Genomic DNA, 23345 nt, shown 5'->3' with positions numbered 1-23345 from the left:
GATTCAGTCTGTCTTGATATAGGTAAGTTTCTCACAATTACTACATAGAATACACATGTAAATAAAAAAAATCTGGGGAAAAAATGGACTTTTGCATTACTGCTTCTGTGGGAAAAAAAGGCACTCTTGAAATTCTAGGAGAAAAGTCAACATTATTTATATTCCTCTCTGTATTATTAAGTTTATCATCTCTAAAATTCAAGCAAAATTATGGCAATTCTCTGACCTCAGATTGTGCTACTTTGCTGCAGTCACTCTGTTTTGGTTTAGTTTTTAAGGCTGAAACTATTGGGGGAGGGGGGTCAGAAATACAGAGAGAGCATGGGAACTGGACTCACAAAGACCTGATTTCAAAACCAGATTCTAACTGGCAACTAAGCTTCAGTTTCTAATCTCTCAAAAAGGATATTAACTCCCCCATGGCATTGTTCTGAGACTTAAGTACAGGAAATATAGCCCAGTGCCTAAAATATAAATGTTTCTGGGGCGCCTGGGTGGCTCAGTGGATTAAGCCCCTGCCTTCGGCTCGGGTCATGATCTCGGGGTCCTGGGATCGAGCCCCGCATCGGGCTCTCTGCTCCGTGGGGAGCCTGCTTCCTCCTCTCTCTCTGCCTGCCTCTCTGCCTACTTGTGATCTCTCTCTCTGTCAGATAAATGAATAAAATCTTAAAAAATAATAATAATAAATAAAATAAAATAAAATATAAATGTTTCTACCCCCATCAGTGGTTCCCATTTGACAGATCAAACACCTTTTTATTCCTCCAATCAGTAACAGTGGCTGATGAGGGCAGTAATTCTCTGCTTAAAGATAGGCCCCTCCGGGGCGCCTGGGTGGCTCAGTGGGTTAAAGCCTCTGCCTTCGGCTCAGGTCGTGATCTCAGGGTCCTGGGATCAAGCCCCACATCCGGCTCTCCGCACAGCGGGGAGCCTGCTACCCTCTCTCTCTCTCTGCCTGCTTCTCTGCCTATTTGTGATCTCTCTCTTTAAAGAAAAAAAAAAAAAGATAGGCCCCTCCACTCTTCAATTATGCTACACTCACCTCTGCCTCACCTGTTACCGTGTGTTTCCCCACAGGACAACTGAGCTGTAAGATCTACCACTCTACCCCAGTACAAATCTGAAGAATTTAAGGTCCTCATTCAATCAACACAAAAATTACAGACATCTCCTGACAAAAGGGCATGAAAAACACAACAGTCTCTCTGCCCTGGAACAGTTCAGACCAAGAGATGAGATCAACAACAAACCCAGTAAATTATAATACACTATAATGACTCAGAAGAGGTAATCTGTGTGTGGCCCATATCTGCAACACAGCAACTACCCTGAGTTTCTCTAACACTCTTCATTATATCATGTGTCTGGCCCAACAGAACTGTTTTGTGATGAGTGCCAATTCCAAGTTGGTTCACTGGTTTAGGCCCCTGGGTATGGAACAGGTTTCACCGTTTAACAGTAACTCCAGTTTGCTAACTGACCCAAATAAAACTGCTCAACAAGTCAGATGTGGTTCCTTAAAATAAAGCTCAGAATACGACACAACGCAGACTAAGCCTTCAATAAACACTTGTTAACTTGCACAGCACAACCAGATTCTAGATCTCAGAGCTCTGCCAAAACTGACCCAGAGGTTGATTTTCCCACCTCGCCCAGGACAGGTGAGCACCTTGATTCTCCTTAAAGCTTTACCCAACAGCCTATCATTAGAAAAGATAACACAAGATCTCTAATAGAGATTTTTCAACCCAATGTTTATGATTTCTAAACAATGTTTAGCCAATAAGGCAAAGATTACAGGCCTTCCACATATGCCCCTACATAGATACCATCCAAACCAAACACCTCCTACTCTGGTCTCTCTCTACATGTATAGCTGCCTACATCTCAAACTCAACATATACACTACCAAATTTAATTATCTTGCCCCAAACCAGATACCCCTCTCTATTCCACTTCCTTTATTACTTCATTTTCTCAGGGACCTAAGATTTCTAATTCAGTCACTACAAACTCCGTATTTCTCAGTACCATAACTTACTTTTCATTGCTCACACCAAGCCTCACCCACTCCAATCTCTCACTGCCAACTCAATCTTCCCAAACACCCCTGGATAAAAGCCATACACACACATTCAAAAACCCTGCGGCCTACTGAATTAATAAATCTTAGCCTTGGAATTCAAGGCCTTTCTCTTTGTGACAATATCCTTTTTCTCCAATTTTATTTTAAGGCCAAAGGATCAGGGACTCATGTGTTTAACAGATTTCCTCTGAAGCTCTATTATCTGCCAAATTCTAGGGAATGGGATACTGAGGTGAATAAAATCTGATTCCCACCCCCAAGACCCGGAAACAGGAAAGAAATACAGGGCCTTAAAGATAAAAAGTGCCCTGGGGCATGTATGTGACTGTCAGTTAAGCATCGGACTCCAGATTTTAGCTCAGGTCATTTCAGGGTTGTGAGATCAAGCCCTGTGTGGGGCTCCATTCTCAGCAAGGAGTCTGCTTGAGATTCTTTCTCTCCCTCTCCCCCTCCCCCAACTTATGCTCTAAATAAATAAATAAAATCTTTAAATAAATAAAAAAGACAGCATGTGCCCTAAGTGCAGACGAAGCCCTCTAGATGCACCTGGGTGGTACAGCCGGTTGAGTGTCCAAGTCTTGGATACAATTCAGGTTATGATCTTGGTCAGAGTCATGAGATCAAGCACCACAACAGGCTCTGCAGTTGGCATGGAATCTGTTTAGGATTCTCTACTCCCTTCCCATGCACTGCCCACCCCCACTCACTCACTCTAAAATAAATAAATCTTAAAAAAAAAAAAAAAAAACCTGTATGTCTAACTTTTTAGTGTCCCTTACCTACCTACACATACTATGTTCATATCAATCAGCACTAATGTTGAGGATTGTTCCAATAAACCAAAGACATATAATTAATGTGCTCAATAAATCTCATGAATAAGAAGTAAACACCACCTCCTCATTTCAACTATGGTAAAACACCATGGCACACACACTGCCCTTTTTGGAAGGGTCAGGGAAAGCACAACTGAGAATTCAAATTTGCAAATGTGCTCATACCTGATTTATTTCTGAAGCAGAACAGAAACACCAGAGACCTAGTGAAAGATGTCAGTTGTTTTTGCTTGTCAGTACTCAGACACTGACAATATGAAATGAACCCTCTGCAAATTCAACCTATACCTTCTGTCAAATAGCCTGATTAAAACATTCTAATCCTTTCATCACTATGAGTAAGTTAGGAAACACAGATCAGGCAAAACACTCTTCTCAGTAAAATATGCTGTGATTCTAGCTGTGGTTTTGGATTAGTAAGCGTAAACACGTCAAAATTAACCAAATGAAAGGAGTGCTTAGAACAAGAGGACAAAGATGGTTGAAACCTAAAAGCCACAACCACTCCTCTCTGACACAAAACATCAAATATACCAGTTCCATTTCAAATAAATTTCACCCAAGCAGCTACTTTGTTATCAACTTCCTAGTAACCTCTAACTATAACATCTTAAAAACTAAAGTCACCCACACCCAACAGGAAAGGCTTTGAAAATACAGATGCAGCCTATAAACAGTCCAAACAGTTCTTAAAAGAATATATGTCAAAGCAGAAAAAGTATTCTTGCTTTAAAAAGTATGTATGGGGGGCACCTAGGTGGCTCAGTCAGTTAAACCTCTGCCTTTGGCTCAGGTCATGATCCCTAAGTAGGGAACCTGCTTCTCCCTCTCCTTCTCCCCACTGCTCATGCTCTCCCTCGCTTTCTCTCACTCTCAAATAAATAAAATAAAATCTTTAAAAAAAAAAAAAAGCATATGTGAAAATGTAGCACATGCACATTAAAATAACCTTGACTTTTCTTAAATGAATTGATGGTTTACTATTTAGCACCGGAATGATAAATGACCCAGTAACAATATTACAACATTTATCCTTTAAAACAAATGACTCATGTTTGGACCAAATGAAATTAGCAATTTAGGCTTTTAAAGACATTCATTGAAAGCACGTATCCTAAGTGAACAGAGATTATAAAAGAATTTCAAAGCTGAAATAGTGAACTTTTTTTTACCTGATGTTCTGCATGAATGTTATCCCCAGTAGGCCATCGATGTTTGCTATTATTATAGCCGCCTCCACCACTGCCTCCTCCCCCAAGCTGCTCACCATGCTGCCTCTGAAAGAAGTAGTCCACCATAGCGTCGTCTTGGGAACGGCCTGCAACTCCTATCGATCCTGGGACAGGGCTCGAGTGTGTCCCAGCTGCAAGAGCCTGATTTGCAGCTGGTTGTGGCTGCGCTTGCGACCCTGTTCCAGATGTCAAAACAACAGGCATGTTGGGATTAGCTGGTTCTTGAGGGTGATGTTTCAGGTGGGGGCTGAAAGAGTCCTGCCAAAGCACTGCTTTTCTCTTCAAGACACATGCAACGCTCATTCCACCAACACCTAAGGACAAAGAGGTTACAAATGTTTAAAATTTGTGTTTTTTAAAACTAACTTGAAAAAAAAAAATAACTTGATATATACCAATACGAAAATATGAGCCCCGTATCTTTTGCAATACCACATCTACAACCAATTCTACCAAGCAGCTAAATATTTTACAGTATTTACACAATTTTCCAGACTGAAACCTCTATTTTTAAGTTGCTGAATACATGCAGGTGTGGAAATAAATGTAGTTGGTTGGTGGCAGGCAGTATGACAAGGTACTGAGATCAGAATTTAATACAGCAACTTCAGGAAAGCTTATGCTGTTACCAAACCTAACAACATAGAATTGGACTTCAATCAATGGCTCCTCTACCCAACTTATTTACACCTTAAGCCAATTTTGCAAATACTTCTTAAATGAACAAGAGATCTATGAAATACCACTTTACAAATAGAGCAGACATAAGCCAATAAACCAAACAAAAACCCAAACTCCATATATAATTAGCAATGACTCAGACTGTCTAAAACTTGAGAAGATCCTTTAAAATGTCCAACACAGTCACAGGATGCTCTCTGAAGAACAGTAAGGCCCCCTGACCAAGAACAGCAACAGAATGTTCTCAGCCTAAACCTTTTTTAGCCGCTGTTGGGCAAGGGGGTGGAAATTTTTACCAAAAATTTACAACTGTAATCACATCATTATTCCATTATAAATAGGATGAGACCAACCAAATCCAAACACTTTACTAGCGTAGCAAGCCTCACTAAAAAAGAGGCCTCAATAACAACTGTGTGGCAAATATGTTGCAGACAGTAGTATCTTATCAGTCCTAAATGAAAATGCTAAGGCTATGTGATGTGCCAAAGGCCATGCTGAGTTGTAGAAGAGGGAGTCAAACCTAAATCTGTTTTGGGGGCACCTGGCTGGCTCAGACTGTGGAGCTTGCGACTCTTGATCTCCGGGTTGTGGGCTGGAGCTCCAATTTGGGTATGAAGATTACTTAAAAAATAAAATCTTTAAAACGACAAATAAATCTGTTTTGCACCCAAGCTTAGTTGTATCCACCTCTTGCTACACACAGATACTATTTCTCTCACTTGCACCCACTACTCTTCTCTGGAACAAAGAATCTCTAAAATGTTACTATGAAACATTACTATTTAAATTTCTTAAAATCAAAAACCACATTTGTACATAATACAGAACATTTGTCAGCCTGTGGGTGCTTTTAAAATTGCTACAAAGTAATTAATAAGTTACCTATTAGACTATAACTGTCTATACTCACTGGAGTCCAATTTCAAGGCTATCAATTTAATAGTCCACTGCTACAATGCCTGCTCTCTCCACCAAGCCCTACTGTAACATTCCAAAAACCCATTCACAAGATTTATGAGAAATCTATTAAGTTATTTCTTTACAGAATTAAGCTTCCTGATAAAGAATTGCTTCTCACAATTCATGTTTTGAAGCCGAAGACGACACAATGGAATCTGTAATTTATTCAAAGCCTAGTTTGGAAATGCCTAGTTTCAGTTAACAATTCCGATCCATCAGAATCTTACTAGGGTAGTAGGTAGTCTAGCTTTCAACTAGTTTCTGATTTCATGAATAGAATCATGTTCATGCTTACATACCAAAACCATAAAGTCATAGCTGTGCTTACCATAGGTCTCTCTGCAAAGTGCCAAGCAGTCTAATACCCTCCTGTTTGAATTTCAAAAGAATTCATTGCCCATTTTTATGGACGTATAACTGACACATAACATGGTATTATTTTTCAATGAGTGCAACATAATGATTGGATATTTGTATACACTTGAAATGATCACAATAAGTCTAGTTACTATCCATCACCAAAGAAACTCATTGCCCTCTTATTACCAAGAGTAGCCAGTCCCATTTTCTTCCACAAAGGAATATCAATTTAACAGTCTGTTCTAGAGCAAGCCAGGATTCCCAAAACCCAAGTTTTACCACTAAAATAGCAACCTCTCTGAGCCTGTTCCCCACATAGAAAATAGAAGAAATGCCTTCTCTAGGACTCACAAGTTTTGTTGGTTTTTTTCCCCCATCAAAATAAAACGATATAAAACCTTTTGGTAACTTTAAAGTCACCATGCTGGGACCCCAGCCATTCAGTTACCACCAGTTAAGGCAATGAAGCACCAGTTCCTAAGAGGATTCCCAAAATAGCAAATGCAATCTTTACTGAAATAAAAGATTTGCCACAATATTTTCTAACAAAGAATTTCCATATGAAAAAGGTTTACCTCTGAAACTCTCACTACTACAGTCAAACAAGTGGGGGGGGGTAGTTCCCATAAAAAAGTTCAAACAAAACAATTGGCTTTTGTAAAGCTATCTGTATGCCCTAAGACTTCCTGCTTTACCTAATGAGGCAAGGCAGTTTCTCAAACAAGAGAAAACCTGGCAGAAGGGACAGTTTGAAAGTGAGCAAATACCTAAGCAATTAACATGTGTCTTGGGTAGTTGTGTAATATCTTGGCAACTACAGCACAAAAATTAAGAAATCACTTAAATATCAGAAAACATTTAAATTGCTGATGACTTTTAGAGAAAACTCTCAAAGTCCACTAAAAAGTTATGTGCACCATTTGAAATGTGACTTTTTACAAACGGCACATTATAAAAATATTTTAAGCAACTACAAGTGCGTGCTGATTCTAGTTACTCTTCCGAAGTTTTCAAACTGTTTACGTGAAAGTTTTTCTTGCAATATCACTAATAGATTTTCAAGCAAAGGAACACAGTTTAATCTCTCCACCACTCACCTTTCTTTAACTAAAATGCTTAGTTTAAAAGGTGTTTATTTTTTTTGCCACACTGGGGGAAAAAAAATCTGTGGTCATAAATTTACTTTAAAGCACTTCAAATCAAACCCAAACTAAACTTCAAACCCAACTTCAAAAAGCTGTGGCCTTGGACAAAATGAATTCAATTGTGGCGAAGGCGAAATGCTAATCCAAAGTGCAAAATCCAGCGAGTATTTCCCAAAGATCCTGATAAACAATCAACAGCCCCAAAGGGTGTTTTATAAAGTTAAAATCAGCAACGAGTCAAAACGTTTATTTTGTTTACAAAAAGTCCTTTGGGGGCCACAAATCTTGGCTTGTTTTGGTGAGTTTTTAGGTGTTTCTTAAAACAAACCAAAGCTAAAGCTACAAACCTATTGTTTCAGAAGTAACTGACTTCAAAACAGAATCCCCCAAAACCCTCCATAAACTCATTATTCTTCATCCCAGGAAGAACAGAAAGGGAACGGATTGGGTACGGAAAACTAAAAACAGTGGTTTTTTTTTATCAATTAGACAATGAAGAGTAACAATTCTTCAAGTTATGGGGAGGATAAAACCGTCCCTAATGCTGTGTCTCTCGTGTGTGTGTGTGTGTGTGTGTGTGTGTGTGTGTGTGTGTGAGTGTGAGAGACGCGCGCGCGTCGGGGGATACGGGGGGGGGGCTCTCGTGGGGGAGAAAAAGTTACAGGAGCTTATTCCTCACTTGACGTGGGAGTGGTACTGACAAGTCTAACAAACGATGTCTGTTTACCAAGAACGTCTGCGAGGATTAAAACTGTTTTCCTACTACCGAGGGGTGAGCCCCTCTTTGAGTTAAGACGGACACTCACCAGCACAGGGAGCCTCAACGAGGAAGAACCCACCAAAAACCCAAGCTCTCACGGAAACAAAAGGCCCCAAGCACCCAGGAGACTAAAAAGCGATCTGAAACTTCCTGATCGCCACTTCTCCACATTTAAGGCTCGCAAAGTTCCCCCATGGTGGGTCTCGCCTGGAGACAAGGGCCAAGGCTGCTTCTAAAGCGATTTATTGTTCCTCCTGCTTCGGCGCTGCCACGGAAGCTCAAGAAGTCGAAGAAACCCAGGGTGGCCCAGAATTACACTTCATGGCCACACACAAGACTCGCGGCTTCGCAAACCCATCAAAAAAGCAACCCGAATGGCAACATCAATCTTCGGGGGCTCCAACGGGTCCGAGCAGAAATGTACAAGCACGTCTATGCCCCGGGCCCGGGCCTAAACCCCCTGCATTCTCCTCGCTTCGACCCTGCTCCCCACCCCCTCCCTCCTTTGATAACAATAGGGGCCTTGCTGCTGACTCCAAAACATGTACGAGGAACAGCGAGTGAGAAGCCTCAGTCAGGGCCCCGGGCGGCTTTTCCAAAGCCCTTCTCACCCCCACAACCGCTCTCAAACACCAATACAAAGGGGCGATCTGCTCGCTGGGGGTCCGGAGCAGCGTTTGGGGCCGGCGGGGTGCGGATACTCACGGGCGGAGCGGTAGGATGAAGATGGATTTCAGCCCCCCGATCTTCTCTCTCCGGCGCTCTCGCTCCCCCTTACCTTTCACTCCGACAACATGGCGGCCCACTGGGGACGGGGCTGGCGCGGTGCATCCTGGGATAGGCTCTGGCCCCGGCTCCGGCGGTGGCAGCGGCATGTGCGGAGAAGGCAGGCGGCTCTGGAACAGGTTGCCTGGTTGCCATGCCAACCCAGGGCCTGTGTGAACTTGGGAAACTCGCAGCAACACAACCGCTGCGCGCGCGAGTGCCCGCCCGCTAGGCGAGCGCGCGCCGGCGCGGGCAGAAGGCGGGGTCCCGCGCCGGCACAGGAGCGCCCGCGGTGCTCGCGGGCGCCAGGCCACGCGCCGCGCGGAGCAGGGCCGGGGGGCCGGACAGGGGCGCCCGGCCCGCTCCCCGAGGGACCGTAGACGCGGCACCGCCCGCTCCCGCGCGCTCCCAGCCTCACCGCCAGATTCCAGCAGCCGGCGGGGCTGAGGGACGCTTGCTTATCGCTCGGCTCTGGCTGGACAGGTGCTGACTTCTGACCCCTTTGCTGCAGCTTTCCGGCTCTGGGGCCTTGTTTAATCTTCCTGCCTCCGTCGCCCCATTTAGAGAGAGAAGAGGAAAATGAGAATGGATACTCAACAGAATTGCCGTGAAGATTAAGTGAAATAATGTGGCTTCTTATTCCTTGTAAAGATCTCCAGCGCTTGGTACAGTGCCTCCTGGGACTTGTAAACGGGACCAATGCACAATTTTCAGGGTTCCGTGCAGCATGAAGGTGTGGGGCCCCTTGTTCAAAGTCGTTAAGGAATTTCAAGACCGCGGTAGCAGGGCGGTAAACCAAAACCAAAGACATAACGCCGACCCTGTTTGTAAGCACTCAACCAGTGTTCGCTGTTGTCATGCTGTCCAGCTTCAAGGAGGAAAAGAAATTTGGCCATTTGATGCGACTGACTTTTAAAATCAGTAGTATTTGATAAGATATGGCTATCATATCTCCCACTAAGCCCAAGATGGATGGAAAATGTAGGCAAACCCCAGTACTACAAAAGACCAGAAGGGGATATGCCAGGAAACTTTATGATAACTGGAGGAGGGAAAAACGTTTATAATGAACGAAAATCAATTAGTTATTTTTAAAATTGAAAGATATTTAAACGTTTTTCAAGTAGAGATGTCACAAAGTAGAACAAATGAGAAAATAAGCTTTAAAATATTGCAATATGCATGGTAGATGGTTAATCTTCATGCTAAATACAGAACATCTCTAATGAATTTTTTTTTTTTAAAGAGTAATCCAGTGGCGCCTGGGTGGCTCAGTGGGTTAAGTGTCTGCCTTCGGCTCAGGTCATGACCCCAGGGTCCTGGGATTGAGCCACGCCTTGGGCTCCCTGCTCAGCAGAGAACAGGCTTCTCCCTCTCCCACTCCTCCTGCTCATGTTCCCTCTCTTGCTGTCTCTCTCTGTCAAATAAATAAATAAAATCTTTTAAAAAAATAAAAATTTTAAAATTAAAAAAAATTAAAAAGAGCAATCCAAAATAAACAGACATAAAATCACTAGTGGCCAGTAAACACATAAAGACAACTAGCCTGGGGCTGAGGGGTAGAGGAGCAGGGAAACAGGGAAAGACAGTTAACGGGTATGGATTTCTTTCCCGGGTGTTAAGAACAGTTTTAAAGTTAGATTGTAATCATGGTTGTACAACTCTGAGAATACTGTGTACTAAAAACCACTGAATGATGTACTTTAATGGGCAAAGTTTACAGTATGTGAAATATATCTCAGTGAAGCTGTAAAAAAATGGGAAAATAAAAGAAACACAACTTTGAGATATAAATATTTTCATCTATTAATATACTGGCAAAATTTTATTTATTTTTTTAAGATTTTATTTATTTATTTATTTGACAGAGATCACAAGTAGGCAGAGAGGAAGGCGGGGTGGGGGGGGGAGCAGGCTCCCTGCTGAGCAGAGAGCCCGATGCGGGGGCTCAGTCCCAGGACCCTGGGATCATGACCTGAGCCGAAGGCAGAGGCTTAACCCACTGAGCCACCCAGGCGCCCCTCCTGGCAAAATTTTAAATGATTATTAACACCCTGTGGAGGCAAGATTTGTGCGAAAATCAGTACTCATGTTGTTTAAGTTGTGTGAGCATATATTACTTTTATTTTTTAAAAAGAATGTTATTTTTATTTAAGAAATAAAAAAGTAAGATTTTCATTTCTGAAAAAGAAGGCAAGACTCAAAAGTTAGATGCCCTGAGCTCTGCCACTTCGTGGTGGTGTGGCCTTGGGCAGGTCCCTTCAATTCCCTCATCCATAAAATACGTGATGTCAGTACTTTTCGCACAGGGTGGTTACAACAGTTTAATGAACTAACATGCACAAAGTGCCTAACACAGAATTAACACTCAATAAATGTAACTGTTTTGTTGTGGTTGTAGCCTTCTACTCATTTCTGAATCCCCGGAGACCAACATAGTGCAGGGCGTATGGTCATTGCTGACTAAATACTTGTTAAATGAATGAATTCAACAGCCATTGGGAGTGTCACTTCTCAAATTCAACAACCCAAAAAGTAGTATATTGTGTTCAGAGATCCGGCTCTTAAGCCAGAGAAGAAATTACTTAACCTAAGTCTCCATTTTCTCCCATGAAACATGAGGTTAATATAATGGCACTAAATGAAATAAAGCAGATAAAACATTTAGTCCCATGGGGCCAGGACACTGTGTGATGAGTAGCCATAACAGAAGAGCATGTTAGAGGAAGAAACATAGTAGACATGACAAAATTACAAAGTTTCCAGACTCTTACCAAACGTGTGCTCCACCATTTCATTCTAAGATTCACAACTCCTTAGTTTTAAGCTTTAGCTTTCATTACTCAGCCATAAGATTCAAATATCAGTGTAGCCATGCCCTTGCCCAGTCAAATGTTGCAGTCTCAACAGAATACTAGCTGCTAATCCCTGATTTTCCTTAATTGCTCTCAAAGGACCTGAGACCCCTGTCCAGGCCCAAAAGAACCCCAGCAGAGAAGCACCTCCCAACAAACTCCTGAAAACAGTGCTTACCTGTGGCCATGTACCATGCTAAGACTTTTATATTCATCATTTCATTTAAAATTCCCCAAATACCTCTGACATGGACAACATAATTATTCCCATTTTTAAAATGAGAAAATTGGGGCACCTGGGTGGCTCAGTGGGTTAAAGCCTCTGCCTTCGGCTCGGGTCATGATCCCAGGACCCTGGGATGGAGCCCCACATCGGACTCTCTGCTCAGCAGGGAGCCTGGTTCCCCTTCCCTCTATGCCTGCTTCTCTGCCTACTTGTGATCTCTCTCTCTCTCAATCTCTCTCTCTCTCTCTGCATCAAATAAATAAATAAAATCTTTTTTTTTTTAAATGAGAAAATTGAGGCTCTGGGAGATTAAGGAACCAGACTAGCATATATCCATACATGTTATCTAGGGCTATTTGCTCAGAGTTGTCTAGTCAGCAGGATGTCGAAATCATCCCCCAAACTTGGGACTCTCCACAATTCATCTGGTTAAACCCGTATATAATAGATAATACAACCAATCTCTGGAAGTTTTCAAAAACCAAGCCTGGGGCACCTGGGTGCCTCAGTTGGTTAAGCGTCTGCCTTTGACTCAGGTCATGATCTCCAGGTCCTGGGATCAAGCCCCAGGCAGGGTCCCAGCTCAGCGGGGAGTCTGCTTCTCCCCCTGTTTGTGTGCTCGCTCTCTCTCTCCCTCTCTCTCTCCCTCTCTCTCTCTCATGAATAAATAAAATCTTTAAAAAAAAAAAAAAGAAAGAAAGAAGTTCTAATCAAGCTGGCCTTGGGTGAAGATTAGGGTAGATTTGCCAAGCGTTCTTTGGTCTAATCAGTAGAAACCTAATCCATTCCATTGTAACCTAATCAGAGAAAGACAGAGATCTCGGGTCAGAAATGTTTAGCGAAGGCCATTCAAAAAAGCCTTGGTTCAAGGATTTCAAACAGTTGCCTCTTCCTTCGTCCAGTAGTGGTTCTCAAAGTATGGGCTGAGGCTCACTGGTGAGTCAGCCAACCTGGCCATGCTGACAGCAGAGAACAAATTCCAGAACATAAATGATTTTCAATTCCACAGACCTTTATCCTCTATTCCAGCCAACTTCTATTGGCTAATAAAGGTTGCTATAACACAGTATTTCTAAACTGAATATAAAGCATTCTCAAGCAGAGTTGGGATACTCCGGTTTCTGAAAACATAATTTGTTAGCAGTCAGTGTTGGTTTGAGTTGCTTTTTTAGACTACGTTACACTTGTGTTTTTGTATATTTGTGGAATCTCCCTTAGGTGGCACTTCCTCTCATTGTTTTGGGGCTTTGGTAATGGTTACAATGTTAACATTCCCATTGTCATTTTGTTTCTCAGCAAATCTTGGTTATTACAACACTTTTTCCATTAGAAGGAAGGAGGAAGTGTTGGTTTTGGGCTTCCTGGATCAGTGACCAGGTAATTCTGACCAACTCTCCCACTGAGGAAAACTAGCAAAACTGGAAAAATCGAAAAATCTCATCCTGAAATCATTGGAAAGTAACAAGTTAGTGAAGAATCCCTGAAACAGGACCTGGGAAGAGAGAAATTAAGGACTGTAAGCCCCACATTTAGGACTACAATTCCGGGTGGGGCATTTCCTGAGATGTAGCGAAGAGACGGAGTTGCGCTTTTTGCATCCTTAGGGGGTTAAATGGGCAGAGACTGCAGTCCAGACCCCACTGAGAGAGAAAGCACCTAGTAAATAACTCTCAGTTTGAATCTGGATCCCAACAGACACCACTTCAAAGATTTATTTATGATTTCAGAGAGAGAGAGTGTGTGTATGTGAGTGCACATGTTGGTGGGAGAGGGAGAAAGAGAGAATCTCAAGCAGACTCCCCGTTGAGCACGGAGCCCCATGCAGGGCTCGATCTCACAGCCCTGAGATCATGACTTGAGCCAAGATCAAGAGCTGGCCACTCAACCCACTGAGCCATCCAGCACCCCAGTTTTTGTTTTTTAAGATTTTATTTATTTATTTATTTGACAGAGTGAGAGAGCACAACAGGGGGAGTAGCAGAGAGAGAGGGAGAAACAGACTCCCCCCCCCCCCCCCCCGCTGAGCAGGGAGACTGATGTGGGGCTCCATCCCAAGACCTATGACCAGAGCTGAAGGCAGAGGCTTAACCGACTTGAGCCACCCAGGTACCCTGTTCCCCGTTTTTTTTTTGTTTTGTTTTATTTGTTTAAAGATTTTTATTTATTTATTTATTTATTTGACAGAGATCACAAGTAGGCAGAGAGGCAGGCAGAGAGAGGGGGAAGCAGGCTTCCTGCTGAGCAGAGAGCCCGATGTAGGACTTGATCCCAGGACCCTGGGATCATGACCTGAGCTGAAGGCAGAGGCTTAACTCACTGAGCCACTCATGTTTTGTTTTGTTTTAAGATTTATTTATTTACTGATGGACTCCACTTTTGTTTTTTATTTTAAGATTTTATTTATTTGGGAGAGAGCATGAATGGTTGTGGGGGAGGGGGACAGAGGGAGAAGCAGACTCCCTGCTGAGTGGGGCTGGATCCCAGAATCCTAAGATCATGACATGAGCTGAAAGCAGATGCTTTACCAAGTGTGCCACCCAGGCACCCCTCAGTTTTCTCTGAAAGTAGAGACCATTAGGGAAACCCAAGTGGCTCAATCAAGAGTCTGACTCTTGGTTTTCGATCATGTTGTGATCTCAGGGTCATGATATCGAGTCTCAAGTTGGGCTCTGTGCTCAGCATGGAGTCTGCTTGGGACTCTCTCTTCCTCACCCCCTCCCCACCTCTTAAATAAATAAATAAATCTTTAGGGAAAAAAATCAAAGCAAAAGTGAGTAGAATAGACAAGCTCTCACAGAGATTAAAACTCAGCTTCAAACCATCTCAAATTCTGAATTATGTATCAAGGTGATCCCAGAGTGCCAAGGCCTCCAGGGACCCGGCAGAAAACAAAGTGAATTCTCTCTGCTTAAAAGAAATGACCATCTAGGCCTCCAGCGGTTTCTATGAACAATTATGCATATATCATATTCAATCCACAAACAAAAATAGTCACACTACTGGAGAGCAAGATAACGTGAACAAAACCCAGGAGCAACAAAGGACAAATGGAAAGGACTTTGAAGGACCACAGATATGATAGTCATCAAATTACTTAATATGTTCAAGAAGATAAATAGGCTGATTACTTTACCAGAAAAGTAGAAAACATATGAACACCCAAGTGGAAATGCTATAACTAAAACATATGATAGGGAAATTAAAAACCAACAGTAAATTACACACTGCTGAAGGCAGAAGTAGTCAATATAGAGACGGGAAGCAACATCAGAATGAAACATAAAGAGGTGGAAAGATAGAAAAGAGGCAAAGAGTAAGAGTTACAGAGGTAGGGGCGCCTGGGTGGCTCAGTGGGTCAAGCCTTTGCCTTGGGCTCAGGTCATGATCTCAGGGTCCTAGGATCGAGCCCTGCATCGGGCTCTCTGCTGTGGGGAGCCTGCTTCACCTCCTTTCTCTCTGCCTGCCTCTCTGCCTACTTGTGATCTCTCTCTCTGGCAAATAAATAAATAAATAAAATCTTTAAAAAAAAAAAAAAGAGTTACAGAGGTAGGGCACCTAAGTGGCTCAGTGGATTAAGCATCTGCCTTAGGCTTACATCATGATCCTGGAGTACCCTGATCAAGTCTCACCTCTCACTCCCTGCTTAGTGGGGAGTCTGCTTCTCCTTCTGACCCTCCCCATCCTGTGCTTTCTCTCTCTCTCAAGTAAATAAAATCTAAAAAAAAAAAAAAAAAAAAAAAAAAAAAAGAATTCCACGCTGCACTGACTGAGCTAACCAGGTGCCCCAGAATTACAAAGCTTATTCATCCCAGAACTAAAATTTTAGACAATATGACCATAAATAATCTCACAGAGGAATCCAATGGCACATGAAAAAGATACAAAAGTATGGACTTGTTAGGGAAAGATAAGGTATGGAGAGATTTAGGAATTGATAGGAATGAAATAAACCTGAGTATGCGTTTTAGGATAGAGGCAATTACCAAAAACTAAAAATAGCATTTACAACTTTTAAACCTACAGAAGAAAACATCATCCTGAAAGTGGGTGAGAAAGAAAGGAAAGGAAAGGAAAGGAAAGGAAAGGAAAGGAAAGGAAAGGAAAGGAAAGAAAAGAAAAGGAAAGAAAAGAAAAGTATCATCTGGATGACTCAGTTTGTTGAGCTCACAACTCTTTTTTTTTAATGATTATTTATTTATTTATTTATTTATTTATTTATTTATTTGACAGACAGAGATCACAAGTAGGCAGAGAGGCAGGCAGAGAGAGGAGGAAGCAGTCTCCCTGCTGAGCAGAGAGCCTGATGCAGGGCTCAATCCCAAAACCCTGGGATCATGACCTGAGCCAAAGGCAGAGACCTTAACCCACTGAGCCACCCAGGCGCCCCTCACAGCTCTTGATCTCGGGACAGTGAGTTGGAGTCCCACATTGGGTATAGAGATTACCTTAAAAAAAAAAAAAAAGAGTAATTCCAATAAATATAAAAAGGTTTAACTTGCCAATAAAAGAAGAGAACTCTATGATATGGATGAAATTATAAGACACACACTCAAATATAAATACCAGCTAAATATGAACCTAAATGGTAAGGAAGTATGTTACATATTGGTAAAACATCAGTAGATCATGAATTGTAAATATCAGACCTTTGTAAATCAACACCACAGCTTCCAACTACAGCAGTGTAACTGACAGAACAACAGGAAGAAACAACTGTATCATTCAAAAAAAAAAAGGAAAGATTTTAACATAACTTCTTTCAAAATACAAATAATAAGTAAAAATATAAAGAAATCTGAATAACACAATTAATAAGCTCAGCCTACTGGTTGTATGTAAAAGTCTATTCCCAGCCAACAGAAAATTGCAAGACATTTCAAAAATGGAATATGCATAATAGTATAAAAGAATCCTCAATAAATTTCCAAAAAAATCAGTCTCATATACACCATGTTCTCTAGCTATAAAATGAAAAATTGAAAGCCTTGTTTTTTAAATTGCTGAAAAGTACACATCCTGTATACTTGGAAACTAAACTACATTATTAGGTAACCACTGCACTTCCAGTGTGTAAAGGAAATCACTTAGAAATGAATCATAAGGAAAACACTACATGTCAAATTTGTGGAACCAAGCAAAAAAAAAACAATATTTGGAGGAAGTACATAATTTTAAATAGACTTTATTTACAACATATTTTTTGGAGTTAGAATTGTTCCAAGCAAATGGGCCAACCACTCCAAATTCAAGAAGTTAGAAGAAGTTACAAGACAAACCCAAAGGAAAAAGAAAGGAGAGCAATGTGGATCCTATGAGAGAAAATTAAGGGTATGCTAACACAAAAATCCAAAGGCAAAAGACCCGTTGGCTCTTATACTCTGTGGAGAGGCCTAAGGTCAATTGCATGATCTTGCAGGACTTTTCAAAATATGATGGAAAATCATCAGACAAAAACTTCTATTCATAGGCAAATCTTTGGATAAATACATTTAGTCAACGGACACGAGCAGAGAGTCTTCTTATGACCCTGAAGGTACATTGTCTGGAATGCATTATGATATTGTGAGGAAATGATGAAAACTGAAAAATTACCCAAGTACTTGACTTTTTATTTTTATTTTTTTTAAAGATCTATTTACTTATTTTAGAGAGAGAGAGAGAAAGCACAAATGGGAGGGGCAGAGGGAGAGAGAAAGACAATCCTAAGCAGACTCCTCGTCCAGCACAGACCCCTCACCTGGCCAGATCCTGCAACCCCACGATCACAACCCAAGTGGCAGCCAAGAGTCAGATGCCCAACCAACTGAGCCACCCAGGCACCCCAATACTTGACGTTTTTAATGAATGTAATAACACACGGTGATACCAATGTTTAGAAATGCTTTAAGCATTTCTAAATGCTGCGTTGCGTTGGTAAATGCTGGCTGTGTTGGTAAAGCTTGTAGCTCCTGATTCTAGAGTCATGAGTTCAAGCCCCAGATTGGGTAGAGATTACTTTTAAAAAATAAATAAAATTTAGGGGTGCCTGGGTGGCTCAGTCAGGTAAGCATTTGCCTTCAGCTTGGGCGGATTGTGATCCCAGGGTCCTGGCATCTAGCTCTGTATCCAGGTTCCCTGCCTGGAGGGGCGTCTGCTTCTCCCTCTCTTGCTCCCCCTGCTTGTGTGCTCTCTCTTGCTCTCTCTCTGTCAGGTGAATGACTGAAATCTTTATAAAATAAATAAATAGATGGGGTGCCTGGGTGGCTCAGTAGGTTAAAGCCTCTGCCTTCGGCTCAGGTCATGTTCCCAGGGTCCTGGGATCAAGCCCCACGTCTGGCTCTCTGGTCCGCAGGGAGCCTGCTTCCTCCTGCCTCTCTGCCTAGTTGTGATTTCTCTCTGTCAAATAAATAAAATATTTTAAATAAATAAATAGAAATAAAATTTAATGCATTATATCTGAGGTAAATCAATTCCACAGCCCATTTGTGCAATGTATTTGAGTTAACCCTCTACTTCTGGATTGTTTGAAAAGAAAATCTGAATTTACTGAAATTCAATAAATATTGAATTTCTTGAAAATTTGAATTTATTTATAAATTTTAGTTATATTATTAAACGGGCAATATTGAAGAGAAGTTTGAAAATATATTTCAGTGAAACACAAGCTGACTTCCACTTCTATTTCATTTCATCGGAATGCATGAGCAACTCCAGAGGAGAGCAAAAAGATCGCTCTTGCAGCTCTGTCGTCAGAACATTTGAAGAGAGCTCCGTATTTAGGACGAAATGATGTCATGTCTGGGATCTGATTCCAAATAATCTGGAGTGGGGGAAATAGATGAGAGTATCAATGAAACAGGATGGTACAGAAACTGATAATTGTTGAAACTGAATGAGTATATGAGAGTTGTAATATGGGAAGATGAAAAGACAAAGGACAGATGAGATTTTTTTTAAATCTTCACTGTAGAAAATTTCAAATATATATGATAAGTCTAAAACCAAAATTTCGTCTTCACCATTCTTGGTCTCTTCTTACATATACATTTCAGAATCAGGTTATCAATCCCATAATGATTTTGAGTAAAAATCTATTGAATCTATAGATCAACCTGCAGAAAATTACCTTTTCCTGCCAGTAAGTCTTCAACGGTTAATATGGAGTAGCTGTCACTTTTCCAGGTTTTTGTCACCTTTTCGTACAGTTTTATAATTTTCTAGGTACAGATCTTACACCTCATTTGTCAGGTTTATTTCTGAGCATGTCATAGTCTTGTTGCTATTTTAATAACTTCTTTGTATAATTACATGATATGATTGTATAGAATTGTAATCAGGCTTGTACATGAACCTTATAATCAGCTACCATACTATATTATTTTAATACTTTAATAACATCTATAAATTGTTCTGGCTTTTTTTTTAAGATTTTTTAAATTCATTTGACAAAGAGAGAGATCACACGTAGGCAGAGAGACAGGCAGAGAGAGAGGAAGGAAAGCAGGCTCCCTGCTCAGCAGAGAGCCCAATACAGGGCTTGATCCCAGGACCCTGAGACCATGACCTGAGCCCAAGGCAGAGGCTTAACCCACTGAGCCACCCAGGCATCCCTATTCTGTGTTATTTTTAGTGAAAATAATCATATTGGGGTACCTGGGTGGCTTAGTCAGCTGAGCATCTGCCTTTCGCTCAGGTCATGATGACTGAGCCCTAAGCTTGGCTCCCTGCTCAGCCAGAAGTTTACTTTTCACTCCCTCTGCCCCGCCTCCTGCTTGTGCTCTCATTCTCTCTCTCAAATAAATAAATAAAATCTTACTGAAAAAAAAAAGAATCATATCATCTGAGTATAATGGCAATTTCACTTCTTCCTTTTCTGTAGTTATGCCATGAATTTCTTATTATAATCTTATTGCTCTAAGACCTCCATCATATTTTTGAATAGAAATAATGATGGGGTGCTTGGGTGGCTCAGTCAGTTAAGCATCTGCCTTAAGCTCAGGTCGCGATCCTGGTGCTTGGGGATGGAGCCTATGTCAGGCTTCCTGCTCAGCAGAGGCCCTGCTTCTCCCTCTCCCTCTGCTCCCTATCCCCCACCCTCCCAGCTCCCACTCGTTCTCTATCTCATTCTCTCTCTCCCTCTCAAATAAATAAATAAAATCTTTAGAAAAAAAGAAATATGGATAGTTGGCATGCATATCAGGGTTTCGTTCTGTTTTAAGATATTATTTATTTGAGAGAGAGCACATGAGCAAGGGAGCGGGGCAGAGGGAGAAGCAGATATTCCCCGTTGAGCAGGACACCCAACATGGGGCTTGGTCCCAGGACCCTAGGATCATGACCTGAGCCAAAGGCAGATGCTTAACCACCTGAGCCACTCAAGCGCCCTGCATATCAGGTTTACAACTTTAAAGCAGATGCTTTTAAAGTTTTCAAACTTTAACAATTATTGTAAGTCTTTGTAGGTCTCTTTGGTTACCATTCTATTTTTAATTTATGCTGGATTTTGTCAAATAATTTCCTACTTTTTGAAATGTTTATATGATTTTTTTCTCCTGAATCTTTTATTATACCTTAATCTTTTATCATACCTTAATCTTTTTTTAAAGATTTTATTTATTCATCTAAGAAAGAGAGAGAGAGACAGAGAGAGCACAGGCAGGCAGAGAGGCAGAGGGAAAGGGAGAAGCAGACTCCCCACTGAGCTGGGAACCCCACATGGAGCTCAAACTCAGAACCTGGAGATCATGACCTCAGTTGAAGGCAGACGCTTAGCCATCTGAGCCATCCAGGCATCCCCATCTACAGATATTCTAACTTGGAGATACATTATTCCTGGGATAATCCCAAACTGGTCATGGTTGTTGTTTCTTTTATTTCATTATTGGGTATTATTCACTGATATTTTGTTTAGGATGTTCGCACCTATACTCACAAGTGAAATAAGCCTATAATATCATTTTCCTGTTCTTCCTTTAGCTGAAGTTATATGGACCTCATGGAATTGGCAGGAGGGAGATATACCCTCTCTTTCCACGCTCAAACACTACAAGAGTTTGTATACGATGAGAATGATCTCTGCCTTGAAAGCTGAAAGAATTTGCCTGTAAAACCATCAGGGCCTGGTGTTTTCCTTGCTAGACATTGTTTACTGCTTAATTTATAAAAACTTTTTTTGAAGGAATTATAGACTCATAGGATGTTGCAAAAATGTATTGGAATGTCCAGTGTAGGCTACACCCAAATTTCCCCAAAGGCAATATCTTGCGTAACTCAAGTACAATATCAAAGCCAGAAATTGGCCTTGGTGCAGCCCACAAGGCCTATTCAGATTTCATCAGTTTTGCTTGCACTCACTCATGGGTTGGTGTGTGTACACTTCTGTGCAGTTCTATTGCACATGGAGAGTTATGTAAACATGCCATAATCATGATCTAGAATTGTTTTATCATCACAAGGATCCTTCCTACTACCCCTTTATAGCCATAAACATCGCTTCCCCCATTTTTAACTCCTATCAACCACAAATCTGCTCTTCATCTCCATAATTTTGCTATTTCTTTTTTTTTTTTTAAGATTTTATTTATTTGACAGACAGACAGAGATCACAAGTAGGCAGAGAGGCAGGCAGAAAGAGGAGGAAGCAGGCTTCCTGCCGAGCAGAGAGCCCGATGCTGGGCTCAATCCCAGGACCCGGGGATCATGACCTGAGCTGAAGGCAGAGTCTTAACACACTGAGTCACCCAGGTGCCCCAAATAAATAAAATCTTTTTTTAAAAAATCTTTTTCTGTTTTTATATCCCCTTTTTAATTTATAATATTATTTGTGTTTCTTTTGTTGTTGTTGTTCTCCTTAAGTCTTACCAGAGATGTGTTTTCTGTTAGCTTTAAAAAAAATTTTTTTTTCTTCCTCTTTTCCAGCTGGGAACATGGAGTGTACAGAAGAGGAGAAAAAGAAGGTTCTTGCTGTGCCAGAAACTCTTAACAAAGAGGGAAGGAATTTCATCAAGCTGAAAATCAAGCATCTGGGGAAGAATTTGACCAAAAGATGCTTTGAAAGACAAGGAGGAAGTTTCTTTCTACCAGGTACACCCTACTGAAAAATATAATTTAAAAATTTTTATCTCACCACCCTGAGATCATGACCTGAGCAGAAATCAACAACCCGACACTTAAGCAACTGAGCCACCCAGGCACCCCAAATTTAAAAAATAAGAAACATATCACATATGGAAACAAAAATCTTAATGTGGGGCACCTGGGTGGCTCAGTCATTAAGTGTCTGCTTGAGGCTCAGATCATGACCCCAGGGTCCTGGGATCAAGCCCTGCATAGGGCTCCCTGCTCACTGGGGAGCCTGCTTCTCCCTCCCCTTCTGATGCTCCCCCTGCTTGTGTTCTTTCTCTCTGTCAAATAAATAAATAAATAAAATATTTAAAAACAAAAAACAAGGGATACCTGGGTGGCTCAGTTAGCTGGGCATCTGCCTTCGGCTTGGGTCGTGATCCCAGGGTCCTGGGGTAGAGCCCCACTTGGGCTCTCTGCTCAGTGGGAGCCTGCTTCTCCCTCTCCCTGATGCTCCCCCTGCTTGTACTCTCTCTCTCCGTCAAATAAATAAGTACAATCTTTAAAAATAAAATAAAAACAAAAAACAAAACAAAAAATACCCTTAATGTATTTAAGAACTTAGGCTATGCAGATATCTGCATAGAAAACTTTTTTTAAACTTTAAGATCCTAGCAATGAACACTGATGATGATTCAAGTAAATGAAGAGAAATGTCTTCAATAAAAAAACTCAAAATTATGTAGATGTTGATCTCCCCAATGTTCTATAAATTAATTGCAATCTCAATAATTCCAGATTTAAAGTTTGCCTTGAAAATGCTGAATAAAGAAGGGAAGACCAGCTGTCCCAGATATTAAGACACACTGCAAAACCATCAAAATGAAGTATATTGTAGCATTTCTCAAGAACACGTTTTTATTCATGAACAAATAGACCAATGGAATACAATAGGAAACTTGGAGACAAACTCATGTAGATATGAGTACTTAACGTACAATGTGAGCACCTCCGTTAATGTGGAAGGGCTAACTCATTTAGTAAGTGTAATTGGGAAAATTGACTCACAATAAACGTGATGACTACTTACCACTATACAGAAAGACAGACTCCAGGTGAAATAAAGACCTAACCATGAAAAGCAAAAGTCTTGAGTTAATAGGAGAGCATATTTGTGACCTAGGATGGGGTACGTATTCTTAAATAAAACTTAAAATCTGGGGGCTCCTGGCTTGCTCAGTCGGTAGAACATGTGACTCCTGATCTGAGGGTTGTGAGTTTAAGCCCTACATTGGGTATAGAACTTAGTTTAAAAAAAAAAAAAATTAAGGGGCTCCTGGCTGACTCAGTTGGTGGAGCATGTGAGTCATGATCTGGGGTTATGAGTTCGAGCCC

General features: G+C 41.3%; 1 protein-coding gene across 12 annotated transcripts in view; it reads right to left on the bottom strand.

The window, feature by feature from the left end:
* Nucleotides 1–8897, bottom strand: part of PUM1 (pumilio RNA binding family member 1) — a 140771-nt gene extending 131874 nt beyond the window's left edge. For 7 of the 12 annotated variants that reach the window (XM_045999117.1, XM_045999144.1, XM_045999125.1 and 4 more), the window contains exons 1-2: nt 8769–8896; nt 4095–4468 (exon numbers count right to left, since the gene is read on the bottom strand). In XM_045999117.1, the coding sequence (XP_045855073.1) occupies nt 4095–4457 (363 nt within the window). In that variant the 5' untranslated portion in view covers nt 4458–4468; nt 8769–8896. Of the gene's footprint in view, nt 1–4094; nt 4469–8768 lie in introns of all 12 variants that reach the window. The other 5 variants (XM_045999169.1, XM_045999178.1, XM_045999161.1 and 2 more) reach the window with 1 other exon arrangement.
* Between the last annotated feature and the right edge of the window lie 14448 nt (nt 8898–23345).

The sequence above is a fragment of the Meles meles genome, chromosome 1 (assembly GCF_922984935.1).
Source record: "Meles meles chromosome 1, mMelMel3.1 paternal haplotype, whole genome shotgun sequence".
NCBI classification, from domain to species: domain Eukaryota; kingdom Metazoa; phylum Chordata; class Mammalia; order Carnivora; family Mustelidae; genus Meles; species Meles meles.
The sequence above is the reverse complement of the archived record's forward strand: the minus strand, read 5'-3'. Positions and strand labels throughout refer to the sequence as shown.